This window comes from Pinus tabuliformis, chromosome 8 (assembly GCF_031772625.1).
Source record: "Pinus tabuliformis cultivar Carrire ecotype Pingquan chromosome 8, CPIR1, whole genome shotgun sequence".
Taxonomy (NCBI): domain Eukaryota; kingdom Viridiplantae; phylum Streptophyta; class Pinopsida; order Pinales; family Pinaceae; genus Pinus; species Pinus tabuliformis.
This window is the reverse complement of record NC_142294.1, coordinates 1,971,778,479-1,971,805,041: the sequence shown is the minus strand read 5'-3', so window position 1 is coordinate 1,971,805,041 and position 26,563 is coordinate 1,971,778,479. Positions and strand designations below refer to the sequence as shown.

General features: G+C 42.2%; 1 protein-coding gene across 7 annotated transcripts in view; it reads right to left on the bottom strand.

The window, feature by feature from the left end:
- Positions 1-26,563, bottom strand: part of LOC149244349 (putative CoA ligase CCL8) — a 452,203-nt gene that overhangs the window by 142,666 nt on the left and 282,974 nt on the right. For all 7 annotated transcript variants that reach the window (XM_089374826.1, XM_089374823.1, XM_089374822.1 and 4 more), the window contains 2 exons: positions 26,198-26,290; positions 25,848-25,925 (listed from right to left, as the gene is read on the bottom strand). In XM_089374826.1, coding sequence (XP_089230952.1) covers positions 25,848-25,925; positions 26,198-26,290 — 171 coding nt within the window. The remainder of the gene's footprint in view (positions 1-25,847; positions 25,926-26,197; positions 26,291-26,563) is intronic.

Sequence of the window (26,563 nt, the reverse complement as noted above, 5' to 3'; positions counted from 1 at the left end):
TGATGTATTTCAGCGCCATCTCAAGTGTGTCTACAGTTCGTTCCTACGCTTAGATAGGAGATGATCCCTTTTCATTCTAATGCTATCATTGTAACTATGTCTCAGTGCTAAGAAGGTCAAAGCAGAAGAAGAGTCAAGAAGAAGAAAAGAGCAAAAGACAGTCAAGAGAACTAGTGTCTTAGTCCTGGAGTGGCTAATAGGTCAAGGGTCTTGGTCTTGGTATTCCTCAATTGGAATCTCTATTAGAAGAATTTGTGTCGGTTTTCCTCTCAAAGAGTGAAAGGTTTTGGCCCTGGCTCATAGCCTACATTTTGTGTCTCTTTTCTATTTACGTTCATGCATTGTTAGTTGTTTGAGGAAGAACACTAATAACTCCAGTAAAGAAGATCCTAATCTATAGTTGTGGATCCACGTCACTCTTGACAAACCCCATGTTTTGCAAGTAGCCATCAATTCGACCATACCATGCTCTGCTTCAGCCCATACAAGGCTTTCTTCAATCTGCATACATGAGACTTCTTCTCATGAGTTTCAAAGTCCTCTGGTTGTTCAATGTATACTTCTTCTTCTATTACCCCATTCAGAAATGTCGTCTATACATCCATCTGATGGATCTCCCATCCCATCTGGGCTACAAGAGATATCACGGTCCTAATAGATGTATACCTGACTATCGGGGCGAAGTTTTCCTCGTAGTCAATCCCTTCCTTTTGAGCATACCCCTTAGCCACAAACCTGGCCTTGTATTTTTCAATACTGTCGTCCACAACATATTTGATCTTGTAGATCCATCTTGAACCTACCACAGATCTGTCTTGAGGCCTTGACAACACCTCCCAGACATCGTTTACCATTATGGAGTTATACTCCTCCACCATCGCATCTAGCCAGACCTGACGCTAAGCTGCCTACTTGAAGCTGGAAGGCTCTCAATCCTGAGCTACTAACACCTGATACCTGTCTAGCTGTTTTCGCTCCCTTTTACTGTTCCTTGGCTCTCCGATGAAGTTCTCTGCATCAAGCAGAATCTGAAGGTGCTTCTGTTTGCTCCTCTTCCTCATCCTGAGAATCTTCCTAACCTGAGGAAGGATTCTTCACTTTCGTTGGTTGAAAAGGCATGACCAATGGATCCTCTTTCGACTGCTCCTTGGAAGGCATTTCACGAGATCTTCTGAAAGCTCTGTCCTCCATGAACTTTACATCTCGTCATACTACTACCTTCCTGCTCCCTAGAAGATAGATCCTGTATGCCTTAGCATTCTCGCTATATCCTACTAGATACCCCTTTTCTGCAGTCTGATCTAGCTTCTTCCACTTTTCTTCGGGTATGCGACAATATGCCAAACTCCCAAATATCTTGAAATGATTGACTTCAAGTGTCTTCCCAGTGAAGACTTTCTCTGGAGTAAGCTTGCCTAATGCTTGATGAGGAGTCTTGCTCCGAACATAGACAGTTGTGTTGCATGCTTCTGCCCACGGGAATTTTGGCATATCCTGATCATGCAACATGGCCCTAGCTGCTTCTACAATAGTCCTATTTTTCCTTTTTGCCACCCCATTCTGCTCCGGATTATAGGGGTTGTCCACTCTCTTTTGATGCCCTCCTTAGCGCAAAAATAAGTGAAATCCTTATCGACATATTCTCCACCATTATCTAAGCGCAAGACTTTTATTTTCTTACCTGTCAGATTCTCCACTAGAAACTTGAACTCCTTGAATCGACTGAAAACCTCATCCTTGGTTTTCAAAAAATAGATCCAAGTTTTCCTCGAGTGGTCATCAATGAAAGCAAGGAAATACTTGGCACCGCTGAGAGTTTTGACGGACATAGGTCCGCAAAAATCTGAGTGTATCAATCCTAGTACACACTTGGCCCTGTGATTGCTCCTAAGAAATGTAGCCGTGGCATACTTTCCTAGAGCGCATCCCCTGCGTACATCATCTAGTTCCATACTCAGATCGGAACTCCTGTTATAGTGCTCCTAAGAATTCTCAGAGCTCCATGGTGCAAGTGACCCATCCTTCTGTGCCATAATTCGTTCAAGTCTTTGTCCCCATGACTACCTATTACTGTCATTGGAGCTTCTAGTTGTAATCAGTACAACCGATTACTTTTGTTCCCGATTTGCACTTTCTTTTTCCAACTCGGGTGTTTGACGTATACCTTTTCCTTGATGAAGTAAACGTCATAGCCCTTGCCTTGTAGTTGTGACACGGAAAAGTAAGTTCATCCCCAATCCTGGCACATGCAGCACATTTGTGGCACGAAACCGCTCTTCCCATTCTGTCTGAAAAACTATGGTACCCTTTCCTACTAGAGTACACTTTGCCTTGTTCCCCATGGTGATCTGAAAGTTCATCTTCTCTTCTCGATATTCTAAGACACACTCCCTAATTCCCGTCATAAGCCACGAGGCTCCACTGTCTATATACCAAACCTCTGATGATGCAGCACTAGTCATGCACGCCACCTCTTCTTCCAACCTGGAGGCCAATATAAAGAAATCAAAATCTCTCTCTCTTGTGCAATCTTCTGAAAATCTGTGTGAGTCCCCTAAGATGGATGCCTCTGCATCGTGGTCTCGACCCATAAATGATTTTCCCTTTCTCTCTCTGATTACTTCCTCTGATAGGATGTGAAAATTCTATCACTGTAGCAACTGATTTACTTTTCCTACTTATTTCATCATAAGTTATTCATGAAATTACTTCAACAAACATTAAAATAAATATTGATGTAGATATCACATCGTAATACAGAAACAAAAATATGCACACTTGACACAGTTATTTTGGACTAATGTCCCCGGAAAAAACCCAATGTGGGAAAACCGGTGCAGCGAGGGAGGATTTTATTATTCAACTATTTTCTTGTACAACAACGTGTCAAACTGGCTTACCCACAGATAGACAAACTTCCAACACTTTCCTAAACCCAGTGTACATCCTACTGACCTCTGCGTCAGCCTATTGAGGCTCTGCACAACCTCTCTGGGCTTTTGCGTCACTCCTACAGCCTCTGCGTGCATGACGCATGCACTTCTGGCTGTGCGCAGTCTCTGCTACCTCTGTGTGGCTTCCTCTAGCTCTTTGTCTACTTCTTCAGCGCTGATCTCCCATCTCTTTGTTCTGTACTTGTTGCCTCCTCACTACTCTCCAGACCACTGGTTCATTTTCTCAACAAACCCCGCTCCAGAAATTGAACTGACTGTTCTCCCTCAGTATGTTCTCCAAGTGCCCCTCAAGCCTCCTGTTGACCATTACCGGTCAACTGCCCATAGCAGTACACCCCTTTTTCTTTGCAAAAAGGGGTAGTGCTTGATCGACATGTCCATGCCATTCTACAGTCATCGACAGCTTGATCAATTTATGTTGTAAACCCAGTCTGCATGTATAAATTGTAAATAATCTTAGCAAATATGAGTCATGTCTGTAAATTGCCTAGGTGGACCTAATTTTCTAAGTGATAATCTACGTTCCAGAAGGTTTTTCATCTCACCGATCCATAATCAGTAGAGTTTTCCTTCAGCCTAACCCCAAAGCCGGAATGGATTTTGTCATTAGAATCTTAGGAGAATCCTAGTGTGTTAGTCTACTAGATTATAGTTGTGTCGCAGAACTGGGTGGTTTATGAGGGTCTATGTCAAATGGGTTTTCCCTCTTAAGATGTAAAGTTGTAAAAGTCTTGATGTAAAGTGTCTTGAGGGTTAGAAAATGTTTTAATCCCCTCATAAGTCATGAGTCCTAGATCCTAGGTGATTTTTCCAAAGGCTAAGTTCGAGGATCCATTTAAAAATAAATTAAAAATTTTTAAAAATTAAAAATAATAATAATAATAATAAAATAAATAACTGAAAATTTAAAACAAATAATAAAATAAATAAATAAAAAGACTAAGAATAATAATAAAAAATTATAAAATAAAGCAAAAACCCTAAAAATAATAAAATAATAACATTTTGAGTAAATAAATGCAGAATTTCATTTTTTAATGAATTAACGAATTCGACGGATGAGATTAAGAGATGTCTTGATTCTCATCGACGGTCGAGATCATTTCGACATGGATCACTTGAACTAGCCGTTGGGATCATTTCCTTTAAGTAGGGTGCTAGGGGTCATTTTCAAATAAGAAGATCTGTGAGTCTTGTGCTGAAGAAGCTCTCTTGTAGTTCATTTTTCTGCGCAATAAAGAAGACTTTGGGGTTAAAAATCTTGTTGGTGTTACTCTTCTGAAAATGCTGTAAGATTGTTCTATTTGTTCTGCATAATTTTATTTTCAGCCATTAACGATAGCTTAATGAAGATTAATCTAGGCACAGGTATCTTGTCTGATCTCTGGGGTTTGAATGATAGTTTAGATTCTGAAATATATTGGCAGGTATCTCCATTTGATCAGGGTTTCACTATTGTTTTATCCTTCTACGTTGATGGTTGATTTTAAGCTGTGCAGTGAATCCTTTTTTCAGATTACCGGGCATTAGGGGAACTTCTCGGCTGAACCAGCCAACTCCCGGGTTGTGTTTTCTGAAAGAGCCCAGCCAGTTCTTGATCCCGGGCTTATCATTCGAAATATATTTTTATGAATGCATGCAGGGTTTTCTGAAGCATTTTACATTTAAATTAAATTCTGATAATACTTCTGCTCTTATTGCTAAATCTGGCTGTTAAGGGGCCAAAATCTGTAAATTACTCAGTTGATCTGGGGTTTCAAAATTTTGCTTTATACACGGGTTTCATTAGGGTTTTGTTTTCTTGTGTTTGCAGCTACAGGGTTTTCATCAAGAGAAATTTTTTTTTAGACTTCAGAAGGAGATCAGGGCTGCCCAGATCATAACAATCCTCTGCTTAAAGCCATGGCCATCTTTCACTGCTTTTCTCTCCACCATCGTATCTGCATTTTTCACCATTCCTCAGCTTCAGTTGTCCTCATCACGTCTCTCCATTCTTCCGCCATTTCATCTTTTCTCACGAAGTGCACTGGCAATGGAAACTGTGGCAGCAAGCTCGTAAACTTCATAAACTTGTCCCCCTCTATTATAAATGAAAAATTTAGCGAGGGATGTGAAAAGGCACTCTTCGTGCTCTATCCATTTCCATTCTGGGCCATCAGTTTTCATTACCATAAAGTTGTAAGGACCGTCTCCTGCAGCTATGAAGCTGAGCACCGAGGATTCATTTGCAGAAAACTTGGAATCTTGATGCCACAGTTCCGCAAGGTCAAACGTTTCACTGCGTCCTTTATATAGAACCAAGCGTTTTCTGGGAATCACGTCATTTTCCAGCATGACAACACCATTCTCTGCTTTTACCACACATACGTCTCTAGCCCTAACTGCTCTCTGCACACTGATTTCATCTGAACTTTGCGCCTGAAAAATTATGAGACTGTACCCATATTCACTGTTTCCCTGTTGCCATTCGTAAATCTTCCTGCGCGTCGCTTACGTTCTGAGCGGACTAGCCAGTGTTCGATCCATGCATCTCTTCACCGACGGGTTCTCACCGAAGCCATCTGCCATCATTTCGGTGTCCAGTTCTACGATTTACAGTTCAAGCTCTCCGTCATTTTCGTTCCCGGGCCAGGTATTCTCTTGAAGCGTCTGCGTATCGTTTTATTTTCTCCAGCGTGAGCTTCCTGCGATTTTCCTCTTGTTAGGGTCAGCATTTGATTTCTTTAGTTTTACGACTTCTTTGTTTTGATAGCTCAGCGTTCAGTTTTTATTAGACGCATTTGCGTGGTTATGTTTTAGGTTTGTTAGATTTAGTTTTAACATCGTTTTGTTATTTAGGATTTAAGCTTAGGTATCGACTTATGTATATCTATATATATATATATATATATATATATATATATATATATATATATATATATATATATATATATATATATATATATATATATATATATATTTTATTTTTTTAGTTCTAGTCTAATGTTAGATTTATTTTAATAGTTTCCTTTTTTTAGATTTTTTTTTATTAAATATAAAAAATAAAATAAATTTATTTAGGATTAAAATTTTAATATTTTGATAATTTAGCCTTAGGTTTAGATTTTTAATTTCTTTTAAATTAACTTTAAAAAATCATAAAAAAAATAAAATAAAAAATTGGGTTTTAGCTTAAAAAAAAAATTTGCCAAAATTTGAAAAGCATAAAAGCATCGTGGGAATTTTTGCCAGATTCAGTTGTTTTCCTCAGGAAATTATCATGTTATATCTTTTATGCTGAGATTTAAATTTTCATGTCTGAATACGAATGTAATATCTGGTTAATGATTCATGATTTGAGTGGTTGTGTAAAGCATTCATATCTTCAAAATTTTCAATTGCTGGATATCGTTATTGAGCTTTGGCCATTATCAGAACTCCGTGGTTTTACTGGATATTTAGCATCGTTCAAGATATTTGGTGACAAACGATTGTTGTTCATGGTCTATATTTCTATATCATCTAAAAAGTAATCGTTTAAATATCAAGGCACTGGTCTTTTAAATTAACAAAATCAATTTAATGCTTGTTTCTTTGTGTCTCCAAATCCAACTGGTCGACAATTGGTCTTAATCACCTCATAGGGTCTACCCCCCTTAGCCGCGGGAGATAGGCTTAAACGGAGAGATCAAGGATCAGAGTGACAGCCCCCAGTCTGAGCATTGTCGTGTCAATCTGTGCGACAACACCTCCTCTTATACTTTTTCTGTTGACATCTCAACGGCCGAGATTAAGTCCACAATCAACGACTTAGATTAGATATGGCTTGATCCATGTCTTTTTGGACCATTCTAACACAGATTCATATTAATACACATTACTCCATTAAAAATATTAATTATTTTAATATCTCCTGATCTGTTTAGAATCTGCCCAAACCCTTTCTGGGTATTGGAGATCTCATGTACGCCAACCTCTCCACTAGATTTCGTGGCTAGAGCACATCTGATGCTACCCCAAATCAACACTCCCTCTTAGCGAGGACTGTGCTCTAGCAATACTCCTCATTAAGTATTACTCTGATCATCCGGCATCGGTACCTGTACATATGCTAGGCCACCCTGCCCAACATCCTCTGCACTACTGCAACTTGTACTGTTGCCCATGGTTCTGCCACTTCCACTGCTGCATCTGTACGACAGCTACCTCTGCATCAGTGTTGTTGCTAGTCCTTTCTCCCAGCACTGCATCTGCACTGCACCTTCCCCTGCATCTGTGTTGTTGTTGGTCCTTTCTCCCAACACTACATCTGCACTGCAACTCCCTCTGCATCTGTGCTATTGTTGGTCCTTTCTCCCAACACTGCATCTGCACTGCAACTCCCTCTTCATTCGTGCTGCAAACACACTACTTCTGAAAGGGGTTCTTTACCATCCCCATCTTTTCCCTGAAGTAGTCAAATTTTGACTTTCCAAGGGCCTTGTTGAGGATATTTGCCACTTGTTCCCCTATAGGAGTGTAGCTCAACTGTACAGCTCCACGTTGGACACAATCTCTGACAAAGTGACACCGGATATCAATATGCTTTGACCTATCATTAAATACTAGATCTCGGAGAGTTTGATGCAACTATGATTATCACACGTGATCCTGGTCACCTCCATATTTCTTCTGAATAGGTTTACCAACAATTTTCTAAGCCATATGGCCTCACACAAAGTTGTGCTTGCTGCCATATATTCTGCCTCAGAGGAGCTCAAAGCTGCGGACTTCTGTTTCCTATTGCACTAGAAGTTATTCCTGATCCAATGTTGAAACAATACCGAGAGACACTTTTCCGATCCACTGAACTTCCTGCCCAATCAGCATCAGTAAATCCACTCAACCTGATATCCTTCCCCTTGTTGTAGAAGAGCCCATAATCAATTGTTCCCTGTAAATACCTGAGAACGTGCTTGGTTGCTGCCCAATGAGCCCTCTTCGGTTCCACCATGAATGACTGAGGGTGTTGACCGCGTAGCAAATATCTGGCCTGGTATTAACTAGATACATCAGGGACCCTATGAGCTATCGGTATAGGGTGGGATCGACATCCTTGTCTTTTGATGCATCAATCTTCTTCCAGTCGGTGATCATTGGCGTAGCCATAGGTCTACAGTCTCCCATCCCGAGCCTTTTCAGAATTTTTGTAGCATACCTTCCTTGCCCAAGGAAGATTTCTCCTTCCTGCTACCAAACTTCCAACCCTAGAAAATAGTGCATTTGCCCCAGATCCTTCATATCGAACTCTGTGGCTAAATTCTTCTTGCAGTCTTCAATGAGTCTGGATGATCCTATCAGGAAGAGATCATCCACATATAATACTAAGATAAGTGCCTCGCTCTCTACGACCAGATAGTAGAGATTCAAATCTGCGTCACTCTTGACAAACCCCATGTTCTGCAAGTAGCCATCGATTCGACCACACCACACTCTTGGTGCCTGCTCAGCCCATACAAGGCTTTCTTCAGTGTGCATACATGAGACTTCTTCTCATGAGTTTCAAAGCCCTCTGGTTGTTCAATGTATACTTCTTCTTCTATTACCCCGTTCAGAAATGCCATCTTGACATCCATCTTTTGGATCTCCCATCCCATCTAGGTTGCAACGGATATCACAGTGCTAATAGATGTAATACATGGCTACTGGGGCGAAGGTTTCCTCATAGTCAATCCCCTCCTTTTGAACATACCCCTTAACCACAAACCTGTCCTTATATATTTCAATACTTCCGTACGCAGCATATTTGATCTTGTAGATCCATCTTGAACCTACCACAGATTTGTCTTGAGGCCTTGACAACACCTCCCAGACATCGTTTACTATTATGGAGTTATACTCCTCCACCATCACATCTAGCCAGACCTGATGTTGAGCTGCCTCCTTGAAGCTAGCAAGCTCTCCATCCTGAGCTAATAATGCTTGATACCTGTCTGGTTGTTTTCACTCCCTTTTACTATCCCTTAGCTCTCCCATGAAGTTCTCTGCATCATGTAGAATCTGATGAAGTTCCCTGCTGGTTCTTCCTCTGCTAACATGTGCTTATGTTTTCTCCTCTTCCTCATCCTGAGAATCTTCCAAACCTGAGAAAGGATTCTTCACTTCCGTTGGTTGAACAGCCATGACCAACGGATCCTCTTTCGACTACTCCTTGGAAGGCATTTCGCAAGATCTTCTGAAAACTCTGTCCTCCATGAACTTTACATCTCGTCGTACCACTACCTTCCTGTTCCCTGGAAGATAGATACTGTATGCCTTAGCGTTCTTGCTATATCCTGCCAGATACCCCTTTTCTGCAGTCTGATCTAGCTTCTTCCTCTTTTCTTCAGGTATGCGACATTATGCCAAACTCCCAAATATCCTGAAATCACTGACTTTAGGTGTCTTCCCAGTGAAGACTTTCTTTGGAGTAATCTTGCCTAATCCTTGATGAGGAGTCCTGTTTTGAACGTAGACAATTGTGTTGCATGCTTCTGCCCACAGGAATTTTAGCATATCCTGATCATACAGCATGGCCCTAGCTGCTTCTACACTAGTCCTATTTTTCCTTTCTGACACCCCATTCTGCTCCGGATTGTAGGGAGTTGTCCACTCTCTTTTGACGCCCTCCTTAGCGCAAAAATAAGTGAAGTCCTTATCGACATATTCTCCACCATTATCTGAGCGCAAGACTTTTATTTTCCTACCTGTTAGATTCTCCACTACACCCTTGAACTCCTTGAATCGACTGAAAACCTCATCCTTGTTTTTCAAAAAATAGATCCAAGTTTTCCTCAAGTGGTCATCAATTAAAGTAAGGAAATACTCAGCACCGCTGAGAGCTTTGACAGACATAGGTCCGCAGATATCTGAGTGTATCAATCCTAGTACACACTTGGCCCTGTGGTTGTTCCTAGGAAATGCCGCCTTGGCATATTTTCCTAGAGCGCATCCGCTGCATACATCATCTTGTTCCATACTCAGATCCGGAACTCCTGTTACAGTGCTCCCAAGAATTCCCAGAGCTCCATGATGCAAGTGACCCATCCTTCTGTACCATAATTCGTTCAAGTCTTTGTCCCCATGATTGCCTATTAGTGCCATTGGAGATTCTAGTTGTAATCTACACAACCGATTACTTTTGATCCCGATCTGGACCTTCTTTTTCCAGCTCGGGTGTTTGACGTATACCTTTTCCTTGATCAAGTAGACATCATAGCCCTTGCCTTGTAGTTGTGACACGGAAAGTAAGTTCATCCCCAATCCTAGCACATGCAGCACATTTGTGGCACAGAACCACTCTCCCGATTCTGTCTGAAAAACTATGGTACCCTTTCTTACTGGAGTACACTTTGCCTTGTTCGCCATGGTGATCTGAAAGTTCATCTTCTCTTCTCGATATTCTGAGAAACACTCCCTAATTCCCGTCATATGCCACAAGTCTCCATTGTCTATATACCATACCTCTAATGATGCAGCACTAGTCATGCACGCCACTTCTTCTTCCAACCTGGAGGCCAACATAGAGAAATTGAAATCTCTCTCTCTTGTGCAATCTTCTAAAAATCTGCATGAGTCCCCTGAGATGGATGCCTCTGCATCGTGGTCTCGACCGATAACCGATTTTCCCTTTCTGTCTCTCATTATTTCCTCTGATACCATACGAAAATTCTATCACTGCAGCAACTGATTTACTTTTCCTACTTATTTCATCATAAGTTATTCATGAAATTACTTCAACAAACATTAAAATAAATATTGTTACAGATATCACATCGTAATACAGAAACAAAATATGCACACTTGACACGGTTATTTTGGACGAATGTCCCCAGAAAAACTCAATGTGGGAAAACCAGTGCAGCAAGGGAGGAGTTTATGATTCAGCTATTTTCTTGTACAACCGGGTGCCAAACTGGCTTACCCACAGATAGACAAACTTCCAGCACTTTCCTAAACCCAGCATAGGCCCTACTGACCTCTGCTACAGCCTGAAACCCTCTACATCAGCCTAAAACCCTCTGCGTCAGCTTACTGAGGCTCTGCGCAACCTCTCTAGGCTTCTACATTAGCCTACTGAGGCTCTGCGCAACCTCTCTAGGCTTCTGCGTCACCCTTGCAGCCTCTGCGTGGATGATGCAGGCCCTTATGGCTCTGTGCAATCTCTGCTGCCTCTGCGTGGCTTCCTCTGGCTCTACGTTTGCTTCTTCTATGCTAATTTCCTGTCTCTCTGTTCCGTACTTGCTGCCTCCTGACTGCTCTCTAGACCACTGGTTCAATTTCTCAACAAACCCCGATCCAGAAATTGAACTAACTGGTCTCCCTTAGTATGTTCTCCAAGTGCCCCTCAAGCCTCCTCTTATACTTTTTTTGTTAACATCTCAACGACCTAGATTAAGTCTCTAATCAACGGCTAAGATTAGATTTGGCTTGATCCGTGTCTTTTTGGACCATTCTAACACAGATTCATATTAATACACATTAATATTTTATTTTCCCTAAGTTTAGACTTAGGGACTCCATTAAAAATATTAATTTTTTTAATATCTCCTGATCTGTTTAGAATCTGCCCAAACCCTTTCTGGGTATTGGAGATCTCATGTGAGCCAACCTCTGCACCAAATTTCGTTGCTAGAGCACATCCGATGCTACCCCAAATCAACACATGCCTAGGTTGATTTTGGTTAGTGTCCTCACTTGGACCATTGCATTTAAAATTCAAAAGAGAATTTGTCCTTTGATCCTATTCTCCTCCCTAAACAGGTCAAGACCCTCTAGTGTTGATCAACTCCACATCCTTGACCTAGTTTGGGTACACTTTGGTTCTTTGTGGTCCCACAACCTTATAACTCAAATTCCACAAGGATTGCATAGAAACCATTTCTCCACAAGGATTCTTAGGTCAAGGAAGCTTCTTGTCAAGGAATATTCCTCAAACCTAGGCTTAAGTATCCTCTTAACCCTTCCTAGAGAGCCCATCACCTTGCTTCTTAAGAAAGTAAGAAATTTAATTGAGTCTCTCTTGTGAACAGGTTCTAGGAATCACTCTCCATCCTTTTACTGACATATTTCATCCTTGTGATTCCTCTTATATCGTGTCTCCTCCCATTGGTGAATGCCCATAAAGAGCAAGCAGCGATAGTTGAGGTGACAGTGGGCTATTGCTCCATTGTTGCCACTTGTCCTAGTGGTTGCTCTGCAGGATCGCCTCCTAGAACCCCTGCTAGTTTGAGAAGTAACATGCCCTAGGGTTAGACATTGTTGAAACTGCATTGCATAAAGTAAAATTGTTGTTTTATAAGCATTTTACAGCCATTTTCTAGGGCTCACGTCAAGGTTTTTACTGTTGTTATACACCTTAACCAGCAAAATTTTGTTGTTATTTATTTCCTAGTTTATTTTTAAATTTAGCTTTCATTTGACACTTCTCTATCATAGTTTTAAGGGCTAAATTTTTTGTTGTCATAAACTATTGTATCACTGCAATTTGTTGATTTTAAACCTAGTTTATGACAATTTTGGGTAATTTCTTGTTTGGTGTGTTTGGGAAATCTATTTGAACCTCTATAACTCAACCATAGCATCTAGATGGAGCCATAGCAACATTGAACCCAAATACGGGAAATTAGTCATTCATACACCTCAAATCCTAATTGGCGATACCTATATCTAGTGCATTTTCATTTTAGGATCCTAAGAAGACACTTAGCTTATGGTCTTTTGGTTACTTGAACCTTAGGCCATACCAAGGAAGCCTTCCTTGTGTTGGATTATGTCCATAGTTAAAACGAGGGGAGTTTTTGCCGAGGTGATGGTGGTAACACTCCCAAATTTTGCACATTGTGTAGGTCACCTAGTGAGGCTTTGCACTAGGTGTTATATTTTGTAGTGACATTCCCAAACCTGTAGATTTGTTTTGTTCACATGTTCGGATTCATTCGGCTTACCTTATACCATCAAATCAGATTGTGACTCAACTTCTAATTCAATTTTGGTGGCCTTCGTAAGTTGCTTGACCCACAAGTTGAGCCCTGACTATGGTTGTCAATAGGACAGTAGTCCATGCTCTTTGCATCTATCATCAACACAACAAACAGTGGGATAATTTTTGCATATTGTAGCGTAGTTGAAACAGAGAAAATCATCTCTCCAATGAGCATTCTCCATTTGAGGTCTGGTATGGTTTCCAATCTTTTACCCATTATCAACTTTTGGTCTCTCTTCCTTTACCATCCACATCCCACCAGCAAAAGGAACAAAATAAGGCTTCTTCCTCTATGCAGAACTTGGCCAAAATTCATGCTCTAGTCCATGACATATTCTACCAAATAAAATCCAAGTACAAACATCTTAATGACCAACATTGAGTACCTCCACAATCTTAGGTTTGTCATAGAATTTGGTTTCATTTGAACGAAAAACAGTGCAAAATCCGATAGCATTATAAGCTAAAAGCAATGAGATATGGGCTATATACCATCACTTGGCAACTAGATCCCAATTGGATCTTCCACCACTGCTTCATACTCATGATGTGATTAATGGAAGTCAACTCAATTCAGTAACAAATCAGAAGGCAGTCATTCCAGATTTCCAGCTGCATTTGCTCGAAGATACTGTACATGATGTCCAAACCGAACCACCTAAAAATTGCAAATCACATCTATTTGGTTGACCACAAAGGAACCCTACCCACCCAGCCAAGCGGATGTTGCTTAGCCTTTGAGGAACAATTTCCTCATTTGCAGCAAATATTGTGACAATTTACACAGGGAAAAAATGACAAGACTAGGTCAACTATGCATTATACTTGCGTTATGGTTTTTGATATTTTGAATATCTCAACTACAACATTGTAGAATATATGATGGGAGATTGTGGTCAATGGTGGTGTCTTACCGATGACAACATAAAATATCCATGTGTCATTGTTCTCATTGTTGTTTTCATTCTGTGCACATATCGTTGGTCTCAATTGTTGAAGTTTCTAAGTTTAATTAGTTAGAAACCCACCATGCACTTTATCTGATTTATTCTACCTACTTGTTATTTTCCTCAACAAGTTATTTACAATGTAAATACTAAAAATAAACACTAGTGCATGCTCAACATATTACAGATCAGCAACTAAAAGAAACAGAAACAAACACACCATATGACACCATTAGTTTGGACTAATGTCACTTGAAAAACCCAATATGGGAAAACTAGTGCAGCTATCTGAGGGTTTTCTTATTAAGCAATATCAGAGTACAATCTGGGTGCCAAAACTAGCCTACCCAACAGAGAATTTCCTTGGCAGTAATACCTCTCAGTTTCTCACAAATCCCCTGGCTAAGACCCCGGATAAATCTTTCGGCAGCTACTTAGAACAAATCTGCCCCAAAAACCCCAGTGTCAGCCTCTCTTTGGACTATGTCACCCCTCTGCCCAGCACTGGCCCTATGTCACCCTAAATGGGTCTGCGTCAGCCTTAGCAAGCCCTGCGTCATCCCTCTGGCCCTCTACGTCAGCAACGCTGGCCTCTCTGAGGCTCTATGCAGCTCTCGGCTGCCTCTGTGTGGCCCTACGTGAGCCCTAGGTAGCTCTGTGTCACTCTCCTCGACTACTGCACTGCTCTCCCGGCACTATCTCTACCTCTCTATCTCTCTGTACTCAAATGCCCCTCAGTTGCATCTCCTGATCACTAATTCTATCTCTCTTAGCAAACCCCGATCTAGAGAATAGAATGATTGATCACTCTAGTGTATTCTCCAAGTGACCCTCAAACCTCCTCTTATACTTTTCCTGTTGACATATCAACAACCGAGATTAAGTCCCTAATCAATGGCTAAGATTAGATATGGCTTGATCCATGTCTTTCGAACCATTCTAACACAGGTTCATATTAATACACATTAATATTTTATTTTCCCTAAGTTTAGACTTAAGGACTCCATTAAAAATATTAATTATTTTAATATCTCCTGAAATATTTAGAATCTACTCAAACCCTTTCTGGGCATTAGAGATCTCATGTGCCCCAACCTCTCCAAATTTCGTGGCTAGAGCACATCCGATGCTACCCCAAACCAACACTCCCTCTTAGAAAGGATTGTGCTCTAGCAATACTTCTCACTAAGTATTACTCTGATCATCCGGCATCAGTACCCCTGCTGATGGTAGGCCTTCCTGCCCAACATCCTCTGCACTGCTGCATCCTGTATTCCGGCCCATGGTTCTGCCATTGCCACTGCTGCATATGTACAACATCTCCCTCTGCATTTGTGCTGTTGCTGGTCCTTTCTCCCAGCGCTGCATCTGCACTTCACCTCCTATCATTATGTTGCGTCGTGCTGCCCACTGTTGCACTGCAACTCAGTTACTGAGAAGTAAGTAACTGATCTCCCAATCTAACCTCCCTGTTGGGCTACAGACACCCACTGATGTTGAAGCTCCCTCTGCCGCTGACAAGTGCTCCCTCTCTGACCTCTGCGCTGCTGCAACAACTCCCTACATCTCGCACCATTGCACACCTCTCTGTGCCATCCTGCACTGGTGCAACACTCTTGTGCCTCTTGCACTACTACAGCCTGCTAGCCTCGCACTGTTTGGGAACTCCTACACTGTAGCTCTCTATGTCGCTCCATCCACATCCATCTCTACCCGACTTAGCCAATCCTACTACTCCTCTTTGGGGCTCCTGTAGCAAGGTCTAATCCAAGAGGCTGGGTACCTCAAGGATCTTGCCCCTCATTGCCTGTAGTCCACCTGACTACAGCTCGATGTCTCCCCACTTCCGCTCAAGTGGTGTGTGTGCACTCATGGCACAGTCATCGTCTGTCGAAACTCCCTTCTCTGCCCGTGTTGGTGCTGCCTTAGTCTCAGAAGAGTCTCTCTTACTCTTCTTCCTCGAACACTGGGTTGCATAATGACCCAGTTCCCCACAATGGAAGCACTTGATCTTGGAGAGATCTTTCTTCTTCTGCTTTTCCTGCTTTCCCTCAGATGCTAGGGCCACATCTTCCTCCTCCTCCTTGACTTTGATCCCCTTGCTACTGCTACCCATCTTCGACTGTCGTCTGATCTCCTCCTGGCGAAGAGCTGCTCACATCTTGTCCCGAGGAGGGAGAGTCCCTCTACCCAGTGTACTCTAGACAAATACCTCCTAGTCATCTGAGGCAACATTCAGGGTTGTCCTCACCATTAGCTCCTGATCCGGTGTCGCCTCTATAGCAGTCAACTAATCTCGGATCTCATTCAGTCCTCTAAGAAAGGTGTCAATCGATTCTCCCTTCTTCATCTGATACAACCTCAACTGATTCTCAAGCGGCATTCTTCTCTGCACAAAAGTATGCTGGTACAGCTTCTTGCGAGCCTCCCACATCTCAAATACCGTTTCCTTCTCGGCTATGTGTGGTACTACATGATCCTTGACCCCGTCAAGGATAATGCTCTTTTCCCTCGCCATCGCCTCCTCGTACCTGTCATTATCATTAGGGTCTACATGGATAGCTATTACCTTTAAGGCGAAGTTCTTGACAAGATTCCTGTCAAGTACGGATAAGATTCTGGCCTTCCAGACTGCAAAGTTCGATGCTCCATCCAATCTATCCTGGTGTCTTACTCCGTGTAGTGTCATGATGCTCCTCTACTTCCCTCCTGGAAGTTCTCTATTCGACTCCTCTGAGTCCCTACTTCCCGTCTGGAAGTTCCCTTCTGGACTCCCTCTGAGTCCTGATTTCCCTCCTGGAATCCTTCTGCCGCTGTCGAGATGCCCTCGACTTTGATCGTCTTGTGCAACCGCACCACTGATCCGGGTTCCTCAGCTAGAAACCCTCGGTAGCAACTCCTCTAGCCTTACTCTATCAAGTACTGTTCTGACTACAGTACCTCACCAACTCCACTCTGTAATATTCCCACAGCCTTCTAAACCCCAACAACCTGAAGGTGAGAGCTCCTAGGCTCTACACAATCCCGGCACCAGCAACCCGACCTCCTCAGCCAACTGCGTCAGCCCTCCCAGCTATTGTGTGGCTCTGCGTGAGGCTTCTTTTGCCTTCCTTAGCCTCTGCATTGCCTCTTCCCGGCTCACCCTTGATGATGTAGACACTATGTCACCCCTCCTCGTTGCTACTCTGCTAGAAACAGCTTCTGTCACCTCAGCACAGTTGTTTTCTGCTGCTATTGCTCCGCTCGGGTGATGTCCTTTAGTCCTCCTGCGATCTGGAATCACACTCTGATACCATGTTGAAGTTTCTAAGTTTACTTAGAAACCCTCCATGCACTTTATCTGATTTATTCCTACCTTCATGTTATTTTCCTTAATCAAGTTATTTACAATGTAAATATAGTGATGTCATTTATCCCTCCTGTGATCTGCAATCACACTCTGATACCATGCTGAAGCTTCTAAGTTTACTTAGTTAGAAACCTACCATGCACTTTATCTGATTTATTCCTACCTACTTGTTATTTTACTTAACAAGTTATTTACAATGTAAACACTGAAAATAAACACTACTGCATGTTCAACATATTACAGATCAGCAACTAAAAGAAATAGAAACAAACACACCATATGACACCATTAGTTTTGGACTAATGTCCCCGGAAAAACCAAATGTCGGAAAATTGGTGTTGAAACTGGCCTACACAACAGAGAATTTCCTTGGCAATAATACCTCTCAGGTTCTGACAAATCCCCTAGCTGAAACCCAGGATAAATCTTTCGGCAACTACTCAGCACAAATCTACCCCAGAAACCCCAGCATCGGCCTCTGCATTGGCTCACCCCTCTGCCCAGCACTGGCCCTGCATCACCTCGGATGGGTCTGTGTTAGCCTTAGGAGGCCCTACGTCAGCCCTCTGGCCCCTGTGTCAGCAACGTTGGCCTCTCTAAGGCTCTGCGCAGCTCCCCGCTGCCTCTACGTGGCCTTGCGTGAGCCCTGATTGGCTCTGCGTCACTCTCCCGAGCTACTGCGCTGCTCTCCCGACACTATCTCTACCTTTTTGTCTCTCTATACTCAAATGCCCCTCAGCTGCATCTCTCGGTCACTAATTCTATCTCTCTTAGCAAACATCGCTCTAGAGAATAGAATGATTGATCACTCTGGTGTATTCTCCAAGTGACCCTCATGCCTCCTCTTATACTTTTCCTGTTGACATATAAACAGCCAAGATTAAGTCCCTAATCAATGGCTAAAATTATATTTGGCTTGATCCATGTCTTTTGGACCATTCTAACACAGATTCATATTAATACACATTAATATTTTATTTTCCCTAAGTTTAGACATAGGGACTCCATTAAAAATATTAATTATTTAATATCTCCTGAACTGTTTAGAATCTGCCCAAACCCTTTCTGGGTATTGGAGATCTCATGTGCCCCAACCTCTCCACCAAATTTCGTGGCTAGAGCACATCCGATGCTACCCCAAATCAACATCAATGAGTAGGATTTTGAGAACAATTTAAGACATGCTAGTTTGTTAAGTTTAGGTATGTTCTATGCTTAGAGCAATTTATTTCAATTTTCACAGTTAGCTCAATATATTTTCTAGATTAGCAATCACAGCAGCATTAAAGTAAACCGCAGATAGAACATAAACATAAATCGCAGAAGACAAGCCAAGACAAGAGGACACAAGATGTGGCGCTAGCCAGGGACAAACCCTAATGTAGGGAAACCCTTGATCAATTCTTCTTATATGTTATTCAATAGTTCAACACAGAGAGAGAGAGAGATAGTACATTTACAACAGAAGTCAACACTTTGACTTGACAAAATAAGAACATAGATCTTCTATAAGAAGATGTCTCGCGAGGTAACTGATATGGACTCATGTGATTCCATCACCCTATCATAGTGTTGCACCATCATACCATGTCCATCATCACAAAGTTGCACCATGTTGCATCACTACTAAGCTATACCTCATCATGTTGTACCCATCTTGCTGCTCTTCATCATCATGTTGCACCGTATCATCATGCTCAACCTCCTTATGCTGCATCTTCAAATTGTACCTTGTAGTGCCCATCATGTTGCATCCCCTTGTGCTGCATCTTGATACACTTATGATGCACCTTGATACACTTGTGCTGCACACCCTGAAACACATATGTTTCACCTTGATACACTTGTGTTGCACATCCTGATACACATATGCTGCACCATAACTTTTGTCATGCTTCCATACTGCCTTAGTCATGTTGCCACACAGCCTTAGCAACTGCCACACAGTCTAGATAGACTATGATCCCATAGTCCTAGGAAACACACAATGTTGATCTATGTGTTATAGGAGCTAGGTATGGGTAGCAATTCCTTTATCTAGACTGTTGATAAGAACCTATTGTGACAGCACATAGGATCTCCTCATCTAAAGAGACCTCTCTCCTTAATTTGACTGGTCTTTAGGACAGCGGACAAGATGTGCATCTAAAACACAACAATGTCTCTTTCTTGCAACAGATAGGAGGTGTAGAAGACTGTGTTTGTTGTTGTTCCTTTCTGTGACTAGTTAGGGCACCCATGTGCTACAACAACCCTCAAACAGTCACCTAAAACATCCCTCAAAAATTGCGGCCTTGTCAAGGGAGGGTCTCCTCCATTGGTGTCATTGTTTTGGGTACTTTTCAGCCCAAGAAACCTCCACACTATCCCTATTTTAGTTAGGCAAGGCCTGCAGCCTACCACACGGATTGTTGTCACCTATTAGCCAACCAAACAGTGTCACACTTACCTTAAAGCTGCCCACAAACAGTCCGCAATTCTCCTTACCTAACTCGGCCCCTTTGTTGCATGGAACAACCCTCCACGCAGTCACCAAGAGGTTCTAACAGCCCTAAACCACCCACGTTGTCCCTACCTTCTTTGCTGGTTAGGGCAACGAGTTTACTGCCTCTTTTCCAGCGTCTAAGGGTTGTCTCAAACAGCGTATAGATTAGGGCATCTAGGGTATGATAAGACTGTGTTTAGGATCAGCTATTAGGCCTCCTTCACCATGCTAGATATCCCTTTGAACTGCGGTCAAACCTTCACAAGACCTGCGGCTAGGGCATCCTTCTTTTACAGCCAATAGGGTCTCCTTCTAGAACTGTGTTTAGGGCTTCCTCCTCTTAGACTTCTCTTCCACTAAAACCCAAAACAAGTGGATAGAAATCAAGAGTGAAGTGTGTGTACAAATGACAATCAAGTCACCTCTTTTTATACTAAAACGTTGAGCACATGTGGGGTTTATTTGGTTGCTGATCGACCTTGAAGAATTGTCCCATAACACAAATAAATTCGAAACTCCATGAATACTTATCGGAATCGGATGATCTTTAGATCAATCCTACACCTCTCGATGAGAGCGATCTAAGAAAAATATCAGTTGCCATAAATAAGATGACCCACATGGAGTTTGACCCTAGTTGCCAATTTTAACACTCCCTCTCAACTAGGGAGAACTCCATCCGTTGATCCATCTGTCCAACTGTACTATCTCTGCCATCAGTGCCCTACACTGCTCTGCTTTGCTCTGATCTGCTCTACTGAGCTTTGCTCTGCTCTGCTAAACCATGAAGAAGAAGAATTGATCGAGAATGTCTCATACCATTCTCTACTGACCCGAAGTCAGTTTCATATGAGGAGAGTGTGTCATACCACTCTTACTGACCCGATGTCAGTTCCATTGATCCCAGATCAATATCACAACAGAGTGTCTCAAACCACTCATACTGATCCAAGATCAGTTTCATTGATCCTAGATCAATGGAGGTCATCCTAGCATAGGGAGTGCGGTAGATACAACGATGCGTCCATCGATAGTACTACTATGGTCCCTAACCCCATTTCCCTGCTCACTGATCAGATGAGAGGTACTTCCCATGAGTCCCAGACTACATGGATAGGATGCCTCGACAGGAGAACTAATCATCCTATCCACAGGAGAATGAATCATCCTATGCCACAGTCGCCACGGGAGAACTAATCATCCCGGCCCACAGGAGAACTAATCATCCTGTTCCACAGTTGCCACAGGAGAACTAATCATCCCGACTCACAAGAGAACTAATCATCCTATTCCATAGTCGCCATGAGGTATCACAGGGAAAGGTTGAACTTATCACCCTGTACATAGCGCACCACCAGGGGAGGGTGAGTCGCCCTGTGGTCGTATGTCACTCCAGTAAGTACCCCAAGCCCCCCAGAGCTCCCAGAGGTCAATGCATGCAACATGCAGTACCGTTATACGAAGGTCTCTCAACGACTCCAAGTCGTTTAGGAAAGTCACAAATTTGACCTTTCCCCGGGGTTTTGACAAAATGTCTACGACCTATACATCAGTCTCAATGCGATGCAGCCTCCTCGCTCATCGACTTACCATGTCCTAGATAAGGTAGTATCTGATGCCTATTTGCTAGAGCAATCATCAAAGACGGGATTCCTCAACAATCAAATCCCCACCTGGTTGTCACAGAGGATCACGATGGTATTCATCATGTGTACAAACAGCTCACTGAAGAGCTTCCACAACCAAGGAGCTTCATACAAGATCATACTCGTGGCTATGTATTCGGTCTTGGCGATGCTTCTAGCAACAGACTTTTGCTTCCTGCTCATCCATGATATCAAAGCAGAACCCAAAAGAAGCAGCACTAAGAAGTGCTCTAGTCATCCTCGACACTGGCAGCCCAGTCAGCATTCGAATAATCATGCAGCTACATATTTCCGGCAGTGTATCTCAATTCATGAGAGATTGTGCCCCGAAGATATCTCAGAAGATTCTTGGTACCAATTCAATGAGGCTCAACCAAATATGAGCTCACCATGCTAGCTGCAAAACATATATCTGGACGGAAGTTCACCAAGAACATCAATGCAAATGAGTTTATGAAACCCAGAGGCATTTCCCAAATCAGGTTCGGCATCACCATCATATAACTTCTGAAAGTTAAGATCCTCAAGGTAGTCACGGGCTTGCAGTTTACCATTCCATATCCGAAATCCAACTCCCTCTTCTACAAGTGAGAGGGTCTGCACCTGTCAGAAATAGGTCGTTCTCAGGAGGTGCCGGTATGAGAGGTTTATCATCCACAACCTTCAAACAATGGTTTGGATCGGCTTCACTCTTAGTGAATCTCAACTTCATCTGAAAGCTATCAATCCTCTCATATCAAACCCGGTGTGATTTGCTTCAAGCCATAGAGGGCTTTCTTTCTCCTGCACACATGAAATTCCCGATCATGAATCTCAAACCTCCTCGGGTTGTTCCAAACGTGTGGACCTGCTATATGAGAGGAATGGTTCCCTTATAAGATGTTCCTTCTGTACATCTCAGACATGTACCTTCATGCTCCTTTTGTATTTAGGCATCTTTGTCATCATCTGACTCACAGACCTCCGGTGTTATGTGTCAACTGACATGGTCCCCAATGGACTTTTTGCAATTTGATACAAATTGCCAACCCTGAACCCATGAGTAAAAGCATCTTTGAAAATTTCATTTTCAAACATGTACCTTTCCATCGATGAATGCCACCCTGAAACCTTTGACTTCCATTGCCATTCGTGTTGGGGTTCTCTCATATCACTTGTCCTTTAATTCAAGTCACCTGGTTCTTCTTGCAATCAAGTACATAAAAGAGATTCTGTAAATGAATCGAGTTACCCTCATTCAATTGAGGGGTAACACCCTTTCTAGGATAGGTGGCATCGGCTCCAAGTATGATCCCACGAATGTTTCCATCTCTACCAAATTAGAGAGAGAGAACCCTTCTATCTGATGGAGTGCCTTGAAGCACTACAACCAATAAGCCAGATTCCCAAAGAATCTAAAGGAGAGGGCCAATACAAGATAATACTTCTTTATATTATCAGAAACAACATTTGATTCTTCATACCTGGGGTTCCTTACTTTCTCTGAAGAGTCAGTCGTTTCCTTGATGACCTGCACTATCATTCCTCTGATCATTGAAGATGTCCCTGGAATGACTGTTATCATCATCAAGTGATGTGTCCCTACCATTTGGACACTCCTTCGCATAATGGCTGAACTTATTTCAACCAAGGCATCTGCCTTTTCTTCCTCCCTTAGATCCGAACTTCCCATAGAAGTGATCTTCAGGTAGGCCATTGGAAACTTTCGTTGTGCCATTCTAATAATATTCTCGGCTTAGACTTCACCCTTGGTGAATTAGAAGAGAGATGAAGAATCCATTGATCCTTTTGTTCTTTCCCAATTGCCTTCGGTGATTGCTCTTTCACTCTTGCTTGGGCTTTGTCTTCACCTCAGCACTGATACCATGTTAAGTTTAGGTATGTTCTATGCTTAGAGCAATTTATTTCAATTTTCACAGTTAGCTCAATATCTTTTCCAGATTAGCAATCACATCAGCATCAAAGTAAACTACAAATAGAACATAAACATAAATCGCAGAAGACAAGCCAAGACAAGAGGACACAAGATGTGGCGCTAGCCAGGGACAAACCCCAATGTGGGGAAACCCTTGATCAATTCTTCTTATATGTTCTTCAATAGTTCAACAAAGAGAGAGAGAGAGATAGTACATTTACAATAGAAGTCAACACTTTGACTTGACAAGATAAGAACATAGATCTTTTCTAAGAAGATGTCTCGTGAGGTAACTGATATGGACTCATGTGATTCCATCACCCTATCATAGTGCTGCACCATCATACCATGTCCATCATCACAGAGCTGCACCATGTTGCATCACTGCTGAGCTGTACCTCATCATGTTGTACCCATCTTGCTGCTCTTCATCATCATGCTGCTGAACCGTATCATCATGTTGTACACATCATCATGCTGCACCGTATCATCATTTTCACCTCCTTGTGCTGCATCTTCAAACTGTACCTTACTGTGCCTATCATGCTGCATCCCCTTGTGCTGCATCTTGATACACTTATGCTGCACCTTGATACACCATGCTGCACCTTGATACACTTGTGCTACACACCCTGATACACATATGCTGCACCTTGATACACTTGTGATGCACACCCTGATACACATATGCTGCACCATAACTTCTGTCATGCTACCATATTGCCTTAGTCATGCTGCCACACAGCCTTAGCAGCTACCACACAGTCTTAGTAGCTAGACAGACTATGATCCCACAGTCCTAGGAAACACACAATGCTGATCTGTGTGTTATAGGAGCTAGGTATGGATAGCAGTTCCTTTATCTAGACTGCTGATAAGAACCTTTTGTGACAGCACATAGGACCTCCTCATTTAAAGAGACCTCTCTCTTTAATTTGACTGGTCTTTAGGACAGCGGACAAGATGTGCACCTAAAACACAACAATGTCTCTTTCTTACAACAGATAGGAGGTGTAGAAGACTGTGTTTGCTGTTGTTCCTTACTGTGACTGGTTAGGGCACCCATGTGCTACAACAACCCTCAAACAGTCACCTAAAACATCCCTCAAAAACTGTGGCCTTGTCAAGGGAGGGTCTCCTCCATTTGTGTCACTGTTCTGGGTACTTTTCAGCCCAAGAAGCCTCCATGCTATCCCTATTTTAGTTAGGCAAGGCCTGCAGCCTACCACAGGGATTGTTGTCACCTATTAGCCAACCAAACAGTGTCACCCTTACCTTAAAGCTGCCCACAAACAGTCCGCAATTCTCCTTACCTAACTCAGCCTCTTTGTAGCATGGAACAACCCTCCACGCAGTCACCAAGAGGTTCTAACAGCCCTAAACCACCCACGTTGTCCCTACCTTCTTTGCTGGTTAGGGCAGCGAGTTTACTGCCTCTTTTCCAGTGTCTAAGGGCTGTCTCAAACAGCGTATAGATTAGGGCATCTAGGGTATGATAAGACTGCGTTTAGGGTCAGCTGTTAGGCCTCCTTCACCGTGCTAGATCTCCCTTTGAACTGCAGCCAAACCTTCACAAGACCTACGGCTAGGGCATCCTTCTTTTACAGCGAATAGGGTCTCCTTCTAGACCTGCGTTTAGGGCTTCCTCCTCTTAGACTTCTCTTCCACTAAAACCCAAAACAAGTGGAGAGAAATCAAGAGTGAAGTGTGTGTACAAATGACAATCAAGTCACCTCTTTTTATACTAAAACATTGAGCACATGTGGGGTTTATTTGGTTCCTGGCCAACCTTGACGAATTGTCTTATAACACAAATAAATTCATAGCCCCATGAATACTTATCGGAATCGGATGATCTTTAGATCAATCCTACACCTCTCGATGAAAGGGATCCAAGAAAAATATCGGCTGCCATAAATAGATGACCCACATGGAGTATGGCCCTAGTTGCCAATTTTAACATAGTTATTGGAAGAATCAATGTCTCTTGTTGGCCAATATGAGGATGATTAAGATTTATACTATAAACTCAACAATACTGAAGACAATTCATAGATCTTCACATCTGAAAGTGTATGACTACTAAAAGATTTTAGGCTATAAAATTCCATCAACGTCCTGTGTAAGAGCAGGTTTTGAATAATGATTGTGATCACAAAAATGCATTCCCAAATTAGTTTGAGATCAGAATCAGCATAACCTGCGTGATTATCACTAGACCTCAGTTTACTGACCCCCAAAGCATTTCCCAGAACAAGCGTAAAAATATAGAAAACGAAAACAGGGAGAGGCTGAAGCCTTCAATAACAAGGGTGAAGACCATTGAGGAGGGATTCCTGGCCCCTTTCTAACAATTTTCCTCCTTTTTGTTTGTAGTGTAGTTTAATCTACGAAAAACACAATGGTAATCACCAATTTGAGTATGGATAACATACTTTGTTTAAACGCATTTCCTATTTGTAATGAGCAATAACACAAAGTTGTGAAGGTCATGCTTCAACATAAATTCAAGTAATTTCTATCCTATCCAACTATGAATGAACTATAAAAAGAAGGTAATAGAGACAACCTGCACACCGGGTAGTGGTTTCCCAACAGTGCCCACCTTCCGATTACCATGGAGAGGATTTGAAAGTGCCATTGCAAACTGCAACAAGTGATTATATTAGCCTTCTTCCCAAGACCTGACAGACCTTAAAACCTAGCAATAACTGACCAACCTAAAGACTTCCAATGAAGACTACCTGGAGTATGTCTTCAAACAGAATGAACAAGTGAACAAGAACAACAATGCATTGTCAATGATCTAATTTGGCTAAAACAACATCTTAGATATTTATACCCAACGTTCTGTGTGAACTCTTCACCCAGTATCACAGAACAACAACAAAAACAATGTATTATCATCAACAACCCCACCTCAGTCATGCCGTAACGCTCAAGAAGTCGGTGCCCTGTGATCTTTTCCCATTGTTCCATGACAGGATAAGGAAGTGCTGATGAGCCACACATCTGTTACAATCACAAGAAATAACTTTACTAGCAAAAATTATCAATAGAGAATTGCATCCATCACATGCATATATTTCAGATTTCTTGTTCTTGTTCATTAATTACTGGATAATCCTAATGCATTACTCACACCAAAAAAATAAATATGAAGACAAAATAGGGGCATCCCAAGCAGCAAGGTGAATATGTAGGCGGAAAACTAGGAAGAGAAGGAAAATAAAGGAAAACTCGGACCCTCCAAAATTAAACAAACCAAAAGGCCTACTATGTTAC